The sequence below is a fragment of the Mytilus californianus genome, unplaced genomic scaffold, assembly GCF_021869535.1.
Source record: "Mytilus californianus isolate M0D057914Y unplaced genomic scaffold, xbMytCali1.0.p SCAF_13, whole genome shotgun sequence".
In the NCBI taxonomy this organism is placed as follows: Eukaryota; Metazoa; Mollusca; class Bivalvia; order Mytilida; family Mytilidae; genus Mytilus; species Mytilus californianus.
Window position 1 is genome coordinate 6,381,891 of NW_026262615.1, and position 14,720 is coordinate 6,396,610.

General features: G+C 31.5%; 1 protein-coding gene across 1 annotated transcript in view; it reads right to left on the reverse strand.

The window, feature by feature from the left end:
- The window catches only part of LOC127723085 (apolipoprotein D-like), a 32,105-nt gene extending 18,719 nt beyond the window's left edge, over positions 1-13,386 (reverse strand). The window contains exons 1-4 of the mRNA XM_052229522.1: positions 13,245-13,386; positions 8,424-8,560; positions 6,670-6,761; positions 5,893-5,991 (exon numbers count right to left, since the gene is read on the reverse strand). Coding sequence (XP_052085482.1) covers positions 5,893-5,991; positions 6,670-6,761; positions 8,424-8,560; positions 13,245-13,361 — 445 coding nt within the window. The 5' untranslated portion in view covers positions 13,362-13,386. The remainder of the gene's footprint in view (positions 1-5,892; positions 5,992-6,669; positions 6,762-8,423; positions 8,561-13,244) is intronic.
- Positions 13,387-14,720: the final 1,334 nt, after the last annotated feature.

Consider the following 14,720-nt stretch of genomic DNA (forward strand, 5'->3'; position numbering starts at 1 on the left):
ACTAAATATCTAAATATCTTAAAAGTTGAAATTATTTGATTTGAACTGTCAAAATGAACACCAAAAGTTCTAAATTAAAATGGTCATATTGTCTTTAATATATATCATATTGTCATGAAACTCTGCCAACTGTCTTATCGTTCCTTTATGCTATGAAATTAAAGGTCAAATTCACACCTATAGGTTAGATGATCTAAAGTGATTATTCGTTCAGGACATGGAATTGTTGTTATTTCAATCAAGTAAATGTTGCACACTGACCGACTTAAATCTTAATTGAAATGCAATAATTATAAAATTAGAAGATGTCATATAACTGCCAATGAGACAACCCTCAACAAGAGACCAAATGACATAGACGTGAACATTTATAGGTCACCGTACGGCCTTCAACAATAAGCAAAACCCATATCGTAAAGTCAGCTTGAAAGACCCCAAAAGGACAGGTGTTTTCCATTTGTTTGATACGTTTTAGCTTTTCATTTTGAAGTTTTCCTCGTAGTTTTTTTTGTTTACTTTTTTTTAACACAACACTGAATAAGACATCTAGATAGTATCATAATGCAACTCATAAAACAAAGACATACACTGTATATGTCTAATTCAAAATATTTGTTTATTATAGAAGTCTACTAAAATACATTTGTGAGCCTCTATTGTAGATTTGGGCAATTGCGATGGTCAACGAACACAAACTTATCTGGATCTACGCCGTTACTTCCTAGAAGACAATATACATTATCTAGCTCAGATCTCTCCAATGGCTCTGGTGTACGTGAGAAAATAAATGCGGTCTCTACAATTACAGTTAGACAGATTACATTAAACGTTTGTAGTGGTTTATTGTATCAAGAATATAATCGCATGTTAAAATGATTTTAAAAAAAAGAACATTTTATTTACTACACGTGTGTTTGTTTTATATGTTTATTGTCGTTGTACTAAAAAAAAAAAACAAATTGAAAAGTTGTAGCTAACTTTTTTATATTTTGACATTGTGTTTAAGATAATGTGCATGTATTATTTCCTTGTTCAAGTCAGTGGTTATCCTGTTGGTACCTCCTCTTGAGGGTTTATTGTTGTATTTTTAGTTTGAAGAAATACAGCCTGGATACATGAAGTTAATGGATCTGTATACTCATGAACATGTTAGAATGGTGTTACCTCAATTTTTAGCGCCAGTATCAAGAAAAGCTATCTCAACCGTGCGTCGATCATTGTAGGTTGTCACTGTTTTATGATTCATGTTATCCCTTCTATCAATTACTTAACAATTTCACTCTATATGATGCTTTGACAGTAAGAAATTCGCTAACGAATCAAAAATATCATGCGTACAAGATGGCCGCTGAGCTGATAATACTGTGAAAAGTCAGCTCCCAATTTTTGCAATATTGTGAGCAGTTTAAATGTTTGAAATGGATTAATTTTATGGCCAAGAAGAAGTTTTTGAAGTGATACATCCATTGATATGCTTTTTGTGTGATATATTTCAAGAATATATGAAATATTAGACATATTAGACTTTTTCAAGGATTTTATTGTGTAAAATTGAATGATTGGATTTATCTACAATAGACTTGTATAATTATATTGTGTGCACTATGCCTGGAGGTAGTAACCCTTCAAATAGACTTTCAAGTCAATCAGCAGATCAACAGAAACAAGTAAAAACTGTTCAGTCTTTATTTACAGCTAAAAAAGATAAAGATAAAAATAAACAACTCCCTAAGAGAACTCGCTCAGATGTGTCAACAGATTCTAATACTAGTATGGATTTATCAGGGATAATTAATTTTCAAAAAGACCCTGATCAAATCAAGTTAAGCCTCAGGGATATTACAACAAAAGATGATCTGAATGAAGTAACAAAAGACCTTGTCAAAACAGCTGACCTTGAGAATATGGTTACTGGTATTGTGAAAAATCGTTTTAGTAAATTTGAATCCACTTTAGATAAAAAGATGAATGAAAGATTGAATAAAATCCAAACAGAAATGCAAGAAAAAGTGGAGGCCTTATCAATTGAAAATGAACATTTGAGAAGGAAGATAGACCAAAATGAAGCCAAAACATTATCGATTAGAAAAGAACTGTCTGAAACAACAGAAATTGCTAAAGTAACAAATATAAGCAGTAACTATAACGAACAATACTCCAGAAAGAATAACATAAAGGTATATAATTTTCCATGGAAAGAGCAGCAAGATCTCCGTCAAGAGTTTATACAAATGGTAAAGTCGGACTTAAACATAACACTGCATGACCGAGATATTGTAGCCATTCATCGTTTACCTGCACAGCGAGAACCAAGACCATTAATCGTAAGATGTTTTAATACTGACATAAAGAGGAGTATAATGAGAAAAAGAAAAGAACTAAGAAATACAGTAAAATTTGTAGATGATGTTACCATCAGAAATATGGCCCTTATAAAAAGACTAGAGGATAGTGGAAAGTTTGATCAGGTGTGGTATTTCAACTGTGGCATGTATGGCAGAACTGATAATGGTCTCCAAATGAAGTATGGGTTGTATGATGACATCAACAAAAGACTGAGAGAAGAGAAGTAACTCTGACATTTTGGAGGTTAAGAAATATACATGTACTTTGTAGATTCAGATTACTCAATACTGAAAGAAGGGAGATAATTCTAGTTACCTTTTAAAAAAAACCAAATATTACTTAAAGCTTGTATATTATTTTGAAATTGTTCTGATCTGACTATATGTTATTTCAAACAAAATAAGATTTATTAAGATAGTTGAGTGAATATTTAACTAAACAGAGAAAAAAGTTGCAAAAATTTAAACTGCATCATTACATTGTATGCAGAAAACAGTAAGAATGCTTGTTGTCTTGATACTGTTTATAATTTTTTATCTAATCACTTTTTCAAATTATTGTTCTTCCTTTTTTGATTTTTTGGTTAAAACAAGATACTTTCTCAGTACAAATAACCCATCTGATGAATATTGCTTTTATTTTATTGTATTCTTTTTGGAATTCACACAAAATTATACTCATAATTGAATGGGCTCTTTAAAGATATTATCAGTTAACTGTCAAGGTCTAGGTGACATAGAAAAGAGAAGAGATGTATTTAATTTTCCTAAGTCTAAAAAATGCAACATCTTTTGTATTCAAGATACACATTTCACAAATGAAAGTGAAATGAATATCAAGACCATGTGGGGCTATGATTGTTATTTTTCAACTTTCTCGTCAAACTCTAGAGGAGTTGCTGTAATGTTCAATAATAATTTTGAATTTAGGGTATTAAAAGAGAAGAAAGATGTAAATGGTAATTATCTAGCATTAAATATTGTTATAGACAAGGAGAGAGTAACACTTCTATCATTGTATGGTCCTAATTCAGATAATCCTAATTTTTACCATCTTATTATGTGTATTATAGAAGATTTTGGAAATGAAAACTTTATAATATGTGGTGATTTTAATCTTGTATTGTATCCCCATATAGACTATTGTAACTGTATACATTAATAACCCTAATGCTAGAGATAAAATTTTAGAAATCATAGATCAATGGAGCTTTATAGATCCTTTTAGGGAACTTTTCCCAGACTCGCGTAGATATACATGGAGAAAAAGAAGCCCTTTAAACAAGCTAGGTTGGATTTTTTTCTTTTTACAGATAACATGTTAACAAATTTACTAAATTGTAAAATTGAACCTAGCTGTCGCTCGGATCATTCTTTTGTAATTTTAGAGCTACAATTCAACCCATTTATAAGAGGTAAAGGACTGTGGAAATTCAATAATTCCTTATCATATAATCAAGAATATGTAAATATTGTAAAAGAAAAAATAATTGATGTCAAGAAACAATATTGTGCACATGTTTATGATTTGGAACATATTGATGACATTTATGATGAAAATTTACAACTTACTATAAACAAGCAATTATTTCTTGAGACTTTATTGATGGAAATCAGGGGAAAGAAGATTTCGTACGCAAGTTTTAAGAAAAAAGAAAATGATCAAAAGGTTCTTAATTTACAAAGGGTAATTGATTCATTAGAAGCAAATTTGAAGGAAGAATTAATAAATCAATTAAAAGAAAAAAACAAGAACTGGAGGATATAAGGAAAGAAAAGATGAAGGGTAAATTAATACGTTCAAGGGTCAAATGGATTGAAGAAGGGGAAAAGCCAACTAAATATTTTTGTGGTCTTGAGTAAAAAAATTGTACTAGTAAAATTATACCAAAAGTTGAAACAGAAGATGGAAGGATTATAATAAAGCAATATGATATTTTAAAAGAAACAAAAGTATTTTATAAAACACTTTATAAAAATAGGGATTGTAGTTTAAATGGCTGTAAAATTGAACAGTTAGAAAATGATTAAAAAATTTTAAATTTGAAAAAATGATAGAGGATGAAAAAAATAATTTAGAAGGGGAAATAACTATAGCTGAGGCAGGTTTAACATTACAAAAAATGAAAAATAATAAATCTCCTGCATCTGACGGTTTTTCGACTGAGTTTTTCAAATTTGTTTGGAAAGATTTAAAATATTTTATTATAGAATCTCTAAATTATGGATTTCACATTGGATCATTATCAGTCACTCAAAAACAAGGCATTATCACATGTTTGCCAAAGGATAATAAGCCACGGCATTTTCTGAAGAACTGGCGCCCCATTTCATTATTAAATACAGTTTATAAAATTGGGTCAAGGGTGATTGCAAGTAGATTTAAAAAAAAATTAGATAAACTTATTAATTTAGATCAAACTGGTTTCATAAGTTGGCGCTATATGGGAGATAATATCCGACTTATATATGATATTTTGCAGTATACTGAAGAAAAAGATATCCCTGGTTTATTACTGTTGATAGACTTTGAAAAAGCTTTTGATACAGTATCCTGGGATTTTCTTTTAGCAGTTCTGACTTTTTTCAATTTTGGAATTCGATAATCAATTGGATAAAAGTATTTTACAATAATATTAGCTCTGCAGTCATTCAGAGTGGAAATTTATCAGCGTTCTTTGGTATTGGACGAGGCTGTAGACAGCGGGACCACTATCACCGTACCTTTTCATATTATGTGCAGAGATGTTGGCAATAAAGGTAAGAGGTAATACGAAAATACAGGGTATGGAAATTTCTCAAGTTGAACATAAACTATCTCAGCTTGCAGATGACACTTCACTGATTTTGGATGGAAGTGAAGAATCTATGGAAGAAGCTTTATTAGAGCTTGATTGGTATGCAAAACTTTCTGGACTAAGGATAAATTTTACAAAAACTCAAGTGGTATGGATTGGAAGTAAAAAAATACAGTAGAGAAATGTTATGCCAGAACAGAAATTTATCATAGGGGTCAACTTCTTTTCGGCTGTTAGGGGTAAACTTCGATATTGATCTTGAAAAATTTTTAAACTTAAATTATACTGATAGGTTTCTTCAGATAAAAATATCATGCGCCCGAAGCACGTATTTATCTTCACCAAGAACGCTCAAACCAAATCATTTGAAAGCAAAGGAGCTATCAACAATTATGTTTTGTTGGTTTTACTCTGACTTAAAATGACTGCAGTATGTCAGCCTCAAAAAACAATATGGCATGCATATGTTGGCGTGGAATAGGCGAAAAAAGGGGGACGGGTATTGAGCCAATAATAATTTGTATGGGCAAACAAAACACATTTTAATACATCATAGGACATCCATTTTAGTCTCATCTTCACACTGTTGTCTACTCTAAACCTGTTCAAAAGCTTCCGAAAGTCACCACTATGTGTAAGTAATTTCTTTGTATCGGAAGTTGTTGTACTTATCCTTCAATAATATCAATTCCCTCTAACTTCGAATTATCTTACGATACTGGTTATTATATTTATCGCTATTTACGAACCTAAACTATCTTGCCGTCCTTTACCATCTTCACAACCATAGAGCAAATGAAAGTTGTCGTATTGTACCGCCATTAGAGAATATTGATACTGCGGAACAGCTGAAACATAAGATGCAATGTCCAGTTGGTAAATCTATTTTAGATGATTGTTTTCAAAGATATACTTTTAAGAAACCGTAACAAGATTGTAAGCAATTAAAACATCATTCAGAGTTGGCACGAATTCGCATTGTAAATGATTTTAGTCTTAGACGATCATTTTGGATCTTAATAACATGTGCAAAGTCTGAACTGTAAGTTATCAAGTCATGTTTACTTTTTCAGTCAATTCACAATCATATCGACTGCGTTTAATTCAGTATTGTTTAGACAATTCGCTTCCAATTAATACAGAACTGTTCAGTAGATTTTCAGACAATTTGATATATTGATAATGTGTGAAGGTAATCAACTAAAACCGAACAGTCTGAACCTAGACTGAATAGATCGCGATTGACTGCAAGCGAATTGTCTTAACAGTACTGAATTTAGCATAGTGAACAAGTCTGAAAATTGACTGAAAGACTGAAATAATGTTATAATTTAAGAACTGTTTAAATCCAAATGACCAGATCAAAGTTGGTCTACTAGTGTCGTTTTCTCTTTGGTGTTCAGAGTAAAGTAGGCATAACAATTTCTTAATATTCTTCAAGTAAATGATGACATCGTATCATTATTCCGTAATTAAAACTAGTAACAAGAACAGAAATAAAGTATCAACATTATGTTCCAACTTACAGTCAAGAGTTCCGTCAAACGAGGCCATTCCTGGATTTTCTGCTTCAGGTATAATTCTACCAACAAACATATCTTGAAAGAATTGACCAGTACTGTGTGTCATAAAATTCATAAAATATGATTCAATATTGAACAAAAAATCATTTTAAGATAATAAGAAATTAGTTTACTCATTGAAGTTATACAAATAAGTAAGAAATTGCTTTAAAGACTAGAGGTCAACAATTATTTGTATGATACACATAATATATTTACAAGACAGACCGCCATATAGAAATGAAAAAAAGAACTCATAACAAATACCAGGATTATAATGATGTACGCCAGACACGCTTTTCATAAACTGAAGACTCATCAGTGACTCTCGAATAAAATCAAATAAAAAAGAGCAAAACATAGTACAAAGTTGAGGATCTCTGAGGGCAAAAAATGCCGAAAGGTTTCGCAAAAAATAATACCACTCAGATTAAACTACCACTAGGAAACAATGACGTGAAATAATAAACATGTTCAGATTACATACTAAAATTGGACCCGACCGATGTGAATGGATTTTTCATATCATTAACGAGACTCCTTCCATTTCTGGATATAGTTTGTTTTGCATGAGAACAATTTAAGTTATGAAAAACATGAATATAAAATGAACTATTTTTACAGTATATACAATTTCATTGTACAATATCAGTTCAAGCTCAGTATGAAGCTTGTTAATGAAGATAATTATAAGAACATACAAAACTGAAATACCATTTCAGAGCACATGGAGCAATAGCTGTGTATTCCCTTTTCATATAATATTTAAAACTTAGCATAGGTTTGCTCAATATTAAAGGCCTTCCGTTGACCTATAGTTGTTAACTTCAACATCATTTGATCTCTGGTTGAGAGTTGTCTCACGGGATCGGTGTATAATGCTTTTTTATGCAATAATACTTAAGGTTTTCATAACTTTTTCTGTGTTTTATTCAATTTTACCCATTGGTCCGTCAATTCTATATCTTCATGTGATAAAATTGAGAATGGAAATGGGGAATGTGTCAAAGAGACAACAACCCGACCATAGAGCAGACAACAGCCGAAGGCCACCAAAGGGTATTCAATGCAGCGAGAAACTCTCGCACCCGGAGGCGTCCTTCAGCTGGCTCCTAAACAAATATGTATACTAGTTCAGTGATAATGGACGTCATACTAAACTCCAAATTATACAAAAGAAACTAAAATTAAAAATGATACAAGACTAACAAAGGCCAGAGGCTCCTGACTTGGGACAAAATGCGCCAAAATGCGGCGGGGTTAAACATGTTTTTTGAGATCTCAACCCTCCCCCTATACCTCTAGCCAATGTAGAAAAAACAAACGTACAACAATACGCACAGTAAAACTCAGTTTAAGAGAAGTCCGAGTCCGATGTCAGAATAGGAAACAAAAGAAAATAAACAAAATGACAATAATACATAAATAACAACAGATTACTAGCAGTTTCTGACATGCCAGCTCCAGACCTCAATTAAACTAATTGAAAGATTATGTCTTCATCATATGAATATCAGGCACAATCCCTCCTGTTAGGGGTTTAGTATTATACCATCATAAAATATATGAGAAGAACATAACCCGTGTCATGCCAACAACTGGTTTTAGAATAAATATGTTTAATTCCGATGCAAAGACCCTATAAGTGAATCAATATTAAAGCCAAAATATGCAATCTTTAATGACCTGACAACAGTATAACGTGATAGTTTACTTACAATGTGTTTAGCCAGGACGCAAACACACTTATAGTACCATCATTGTTTACTTCTTTTATTTCTGATAAACAGGTCTGATTTTGTAACCGTGAATCTCTTTCTGGGAACTCACTCATTCTGTACCATCGACCTTCCATCTTGTATACAAAAAAAAAATCAACGACAGTACAATATATCTCCTATCTTCTATGCTGTTTAAGCTATTAACCTTACTAAACACTTGACAAGTAAAGGCAACAACAGTTTAACGATGTTAAAATCTGTAAATAGATTAGCGAGAGAAAAATAACGGCAACAAGACACAACTCAATTGAATCGCATTAACTTCAAAAGGAGCTAGACAGGGAGCGTTGACAGGATTATGCTTGAAAAACCCACCATACGAATTCACACTTAGTTAAAAAGTCACAATAGGAAAAAAGAAAACACTTAGATGCATGAATTTAGTCTCAAATGCATATTTGTTTTATTAGTTGTTATTGGCATTGAACTAGCTGTCAGTAACTGCGATTACTCTCAGATCTGTACTTAGTGTCTTTTTTTGTTGTTACAAATTCTTCGGCCACGTCCACTCTGTGTTTTTCCAACTGATTTTGATAGTTCGTTCTTATGTTGTACTGTTACACCACTGTCCCAGGTTAGGGGGAGGTTGGGATCCCGTTAACATGTTTAACCCTGCCACATTCTGAATGTATGTGCCTGTCCCAATTCAGGAGCCTGTAATTCAGTGGTTGTTGTTTTTGCTGTGTTACATATTTGTTTTTTGTTAATTTTTTGTACATTAATTAGACCGTTAGTTTTCTCGTTTGGATTGTTTTATATTTGTCATTTCGTGGCCATTTATAGTTGACTTTGCGGTACGGGCTTTGCTCATTGTTGAAGGTCGTACGGTGACCTATAGTTGTTAATTTCTGTGTCATTTGGTCTCTTGTGAAGAGTTGTCTCCTTGGCAATCATACCACACCTTCCTTTTTACATTTGGTGAAATAAGAGATTATCAGACTATACTGGCAGATCTAAAACCTTTAAAATATGTCGCCAGTAAATTTAGACACCAACATGAAGTATCAGTCAACCTTTTTGTGTTGTTTACAGGAAAACCTTTGTCATGTTGATTCCAATCGTTCTTCTAGATTAATCTGTTGAAGCAGGTTATATAAAAGGAGTGCATCCCTGTTAATAAATTTGGTATAGTGTGAATATGTACGTGCCCAATGTATTATTTGTAACATGTATAAAGAAAAATAACAAAAATACCGAACTGCGAGGAAAATTCAAAACGGAAAGTCCGTAATCAAATGGCAAAATCAAAAGCTCAAACACATCAAACGAGTGGACAACAACTGTCATATTCCTGACTTGGTACATGCATTTTCTTATGTAGAAAATGGTGGATTAAACCTGGTTTTATAGCTAGCTAAACCTCTCACTTGTATGACAGTCGCATACAATTCCATACGTCATACGTTGGATCAGAGGGTATGTCACTGCTCAGAAATGGGAAACTGACAATTGGAAAATTGAAATCATCACATTTGTTGTTATATGTTCTAGTTTGACGTTGTCCATTTGAGTCAATATCGAATAAAACTTGAGATACAATACAGACCATTTACTTTCGGGAGTATTCTAAATCTCTTATTTACAAGGATATATTATAAAATGTGGGTTATTGAGGACAAACCCTCATCAATGTATCTGCAAGTGCAATGAACATATTTTGTAAGCCGATTTCCCTTTTTAATCTTATTTTTAGATATATTTTGTCAAAACACAAGGTATTAAAACTGATATTTAATCGCCGATAATGCTTTATGATAAACATGATGTTCACAACAGTTTGGAGCGGATTCAAATGGTTTGAAGTACAAGATTTCCGGGTTTAACAGGCATTGTGTAAAAATTTGCTATTTTGCATACAGGTTCTGTTCAAATGCACTCCACGATATCAGCTTTGTTTCTGTAATGATTTGACAGTGTCTGTAATGTAACTGAATATTCTCAGTAGACTTGTCATGCTTATTTCAACCTAGTTTTAGTTTTACTTATAGACATATTCTCAATTTTATATATTATACTTACGGATTTTATTTCGAATTGATGCCTTATAGTTATATTAGAGATATTGCCTCTGAGTGCTGAAGCTACCTTTTAATCATTCAGGAATGACCAAAAATGCACACTTTTGTTTAGAAAGTCACACAGAAGAAGCCCGTTTAACAATACGGGGAAAACAGAACTTATGTCTCCAATATTGACCTCAATTTGAGGAACATAACTATAAAAAGAAGTAAAAATAACCTGTAGGAGCTTTTAACGAACATGATGCGTTTTAAGTAATTGAATGTGCATAAACTTTTATCCATTAAGTTCTTAAAGTAAACGTCCTGAAAAGTTATGATGACAGATGATTTCGATATCGGAATAATGAGTATTCCATGACGACATTTGGGATTTACAAACGCATTTATTTATAAAGTGCACACATATTTCAGTGGTGCTGAGTGACATTTAACAACCTATATGAACACAAATTATGTACTTAGTTTACAAACAGTTCTTTGTTTTTGTTCATAAAATTCTATTTAAAATTGCAATGAAATTAGTTTAAAATTTATTTAAATGGTAACTTGTACTTTATTTTTTGAGTTTGTCTTTGAAGTTCGACAGTTCAAAGAAGCATGTCATTACAACTCATAACAGTCGAGGAATAACAGTTTAAGAAGAAGTTTACCAAACGACATTTGATACGGTGATTTATTATGAAAACTATATAGAGCAGAACATTTTGAATTTTAAATCCATTATAAACTTGTTAAACAATTCATGAAGGAAAAGAGGAAAAAGTAATTATTACCTTAAAAAAAATAAAAATAAAAATAAAAATAAAACACGTAAAACGTTAATTTTTTTCCAGATACATAAAGGCTAGTATACCGCTGTTCAGTAGTCATAAATTGATTTAACAAAACGCCAACATACATAGAAACGGACTATTTGATAACAACTGCCATATTTCTGACTTGGTACAGGACAATTTAAGAAAGAAATTGGTGGGTTGATCCTGGTTTTATGGCTAGCCAAACCTCCCGCTTATATGGTAATGTTAAAATACCGCTAAAATGACAACATTACGTGAAAGGAATACATTACAACTAAACGCAAGAACACTCAGGACAGAGACATACATAAATAAATAATATAATTGAGTTTATATGATATTGCAATACAACTGAATGTTTTGTTAAAAATGAAATCTAATTGATCAAACATTGCACATAATAACAGATCTTCAAAATATTTCTTGTCGTTACTAGTTTGGGAATGTCAGTTTGAGAATAATTATAGATTTATAAAAATACCCATTTTACGACAGAATAAAATATTAGAATATGTGATGTACAATGCACCTATGTAAAAAATAGGAAGAACAAGATGTTTTACTAAACTTGTTCTGTTTATTTTTTATTTTGAACGGGGTTTGTATCACAATGACATGACCTCCATCAGACTGGAAATGTCATATAGGGTCACATATAATATTTGTTAATTTTGAAATGGTTTGATCATGTCTTCTTATTGCTTAACCTATTTTCAATGTTTGTCTGTGATCACATAAAAAAAGTCTGGAATGTTTAACGACATTGTCTACAGTGTATTAGTCGTTTTAATCAGCGATATTCTTTACAAAAAAACTAAAAACGAATAATTTAGAAAATAAACGTTACATAAATTATACAGTCATACAGATACATTTTTTGTCAACCTTAGATACCTATATTTCATCTAAAATATCTAACAAGTATATCACTTGATAAGTATCAAGTGTCTAGTCGGAGTTTTTTTGGTTCGCTAATTGTAGTTCACACGTTGACTTGGTTAAAATACATAAACACTATTATATTATACGTACGTCTATTGACAGGGTTATTGATTTTTTTGAAACACGGATTTAAAAAAATGATATAATTTGCAAATGGTACTTCGACCTTTTTTATTTACTTTCTGAAATACTTTTGACAACATTTGAATATCCCTTTGGTATTTGTTGGCTTTCTTTCAAAATGCATTAATAATTATGATTACGATTTTCCTAAAAGGTTTGACTAAATGCATATTAAATGTAACGACAGGAAATTAAAAGGATTACTATCATATGCATATGATGCCTTACAACTATCATAATTATCACCAAAGTTTGTAGACTTTCTAGTATTTCAATTGTTAGCAGACACAACCACTAAAATAAATATGGTCACCTTGCTTTATATGTTAAATGCTTCAATTTCAAGTTTGTATAGTTCCTTCGATCTTTTGCATTCGAGCATCACTGATAAGACTTTTGAATATGAAACGCGCGTTTTGTGTACACAGTTTAAATTCTGGTATCTATGACGCGTATATTGGCTTAAGATCACATAAAGTGAGAGTCAGTTAATGTCCTATTTTAACTACTCTTTTGTGGTGAACAAATCAACATGCCTTTAATTGAACATAAGAGCGTAGTGATTCTTGTATCCTAAGATTTATCAAATCATGTACTTATGAATTGAGAAATGACGAGAAATGACCCGTTTTTAAAATTTCCTGCAAAATTTTTATCATTCAAAATTAGCTGTCAAACAGTGACACCAGAGTGATCACCAGTCATTCAACTTTTGTTTGATCACTAAAGTATTCAACATATTTCAAAACATATATCTATTTATAGCAACTATTTTGTTCTAAATATGTACTATATCTGGTATGTTCTTTTTTTACCGTTCTTTAATTAGTGGTGTTACACCTAAACAATTCTTTTTTAAACAATATAAGTCCTACCTTATTCCAATTGACATACGAAACAGTTTTCACTGATGGACATTCACTGAGTCTTGAAATCTGTCCATAAGCAGAGATTACGTAAAGCAAAACGATAACAAATCGGAAGACACACATCTCAAGTATTTTAAACAGTTAGTGGTTGAATAACACAAGGTGAGTCGACGTTATGTTGAAATGATAATCATACAGCGTGAAAAATATATATTACAAAAATATGAGACCTATAAATGTTTTCTTATGAAAAATTTGACAAAGTTATTAATGGAGTGATTAAGTATTGTGCCGAATTTATTGCACTGTGATGAGATAGATGTGAATCTAGTCAAATATCTGACTTAAACGAGATATATCTCTATAAAGGACTTTAAATAAAAAAAAAAATGTTGATGTTTTTGCTTGTTTGTAAGTGTTTAACTCCACTTTCTGCTACAATAGCTGAATCCAGGAGACCAATCTGTATTGGTGGAGTAAATTCAGGAATTAATCATCGACTGTCTGCAGGAAAAACTCTCATTGTCCCTTAAAATAGGATTTAAAGAAACTTTGCCACAACGTTAGAACTGACAGAATCCTTATACATGTTATAACTGTAGATGAACAAATAAGAACACTAGCCTTCAGCTATTGAAGCTATGAAAAAAAGTTAATTGGATAAGAAAACAATGACGATTTACACTGTAGGCTCTGTTAGGAACCTATACTGTCTGTTTTAGTTGCTCGCCCAATTTTGCCAATATAACATAACTATAAACCACTGTCATACAGGTGGGAGGTTGAGCTAGATATAAAACAAGGTGTTACCCACCAGTGTCTTAGAAAAATACATATATCAAGTCAGGAAGAAAACAGTTGTATTCCATTTGTTCCGATGTTTGACAAAGTCTTATGTTTGATTAAGTCAGTTTCAAGGATTTCTCTATTTTGAATTTATCTTGGAGTTCTGTATTTTTGTAACTAGTATTTTACCAAACAAATAAACAATTTATTCACAGGAAATTGATGATCTTCAATATGATTTTCGTGGATGCACCTAAACCAAAAAAATACTGATAGCTTTCAAAAAGAAGTAATGAGTTTTGAAAGTGATGCAGAACACCAAAAAAAAAGTTAACAATAAACACAGACAATAATACGGAGGAACTATGTCGATCTTTTGTAAAGAAACATCGAAATAGAAGTAGTGGAAATTTAACTGAAAACATTACAGAAGAGCTTTTTGAAGAAGAACAAAAGGCACATGATGCCGTTTTTTCTTGAAAAAAGTTTTATACAATTTTCAGCTTGAGAGTAACTGCCATTCAGCTCGAAGTTGAAGAAAGAAATATTCATGTTTTTAATGTTGTGAATGGAACTTTAACTTATAAGTGATGCTGTGATTTAAAAAAAAAAAAACTATATCTGAAATAACATCAAGATTAAAATGAAACAAATCTTCTTCTAATAGTAATATTAGAATAAAAAATGTTCCCTATA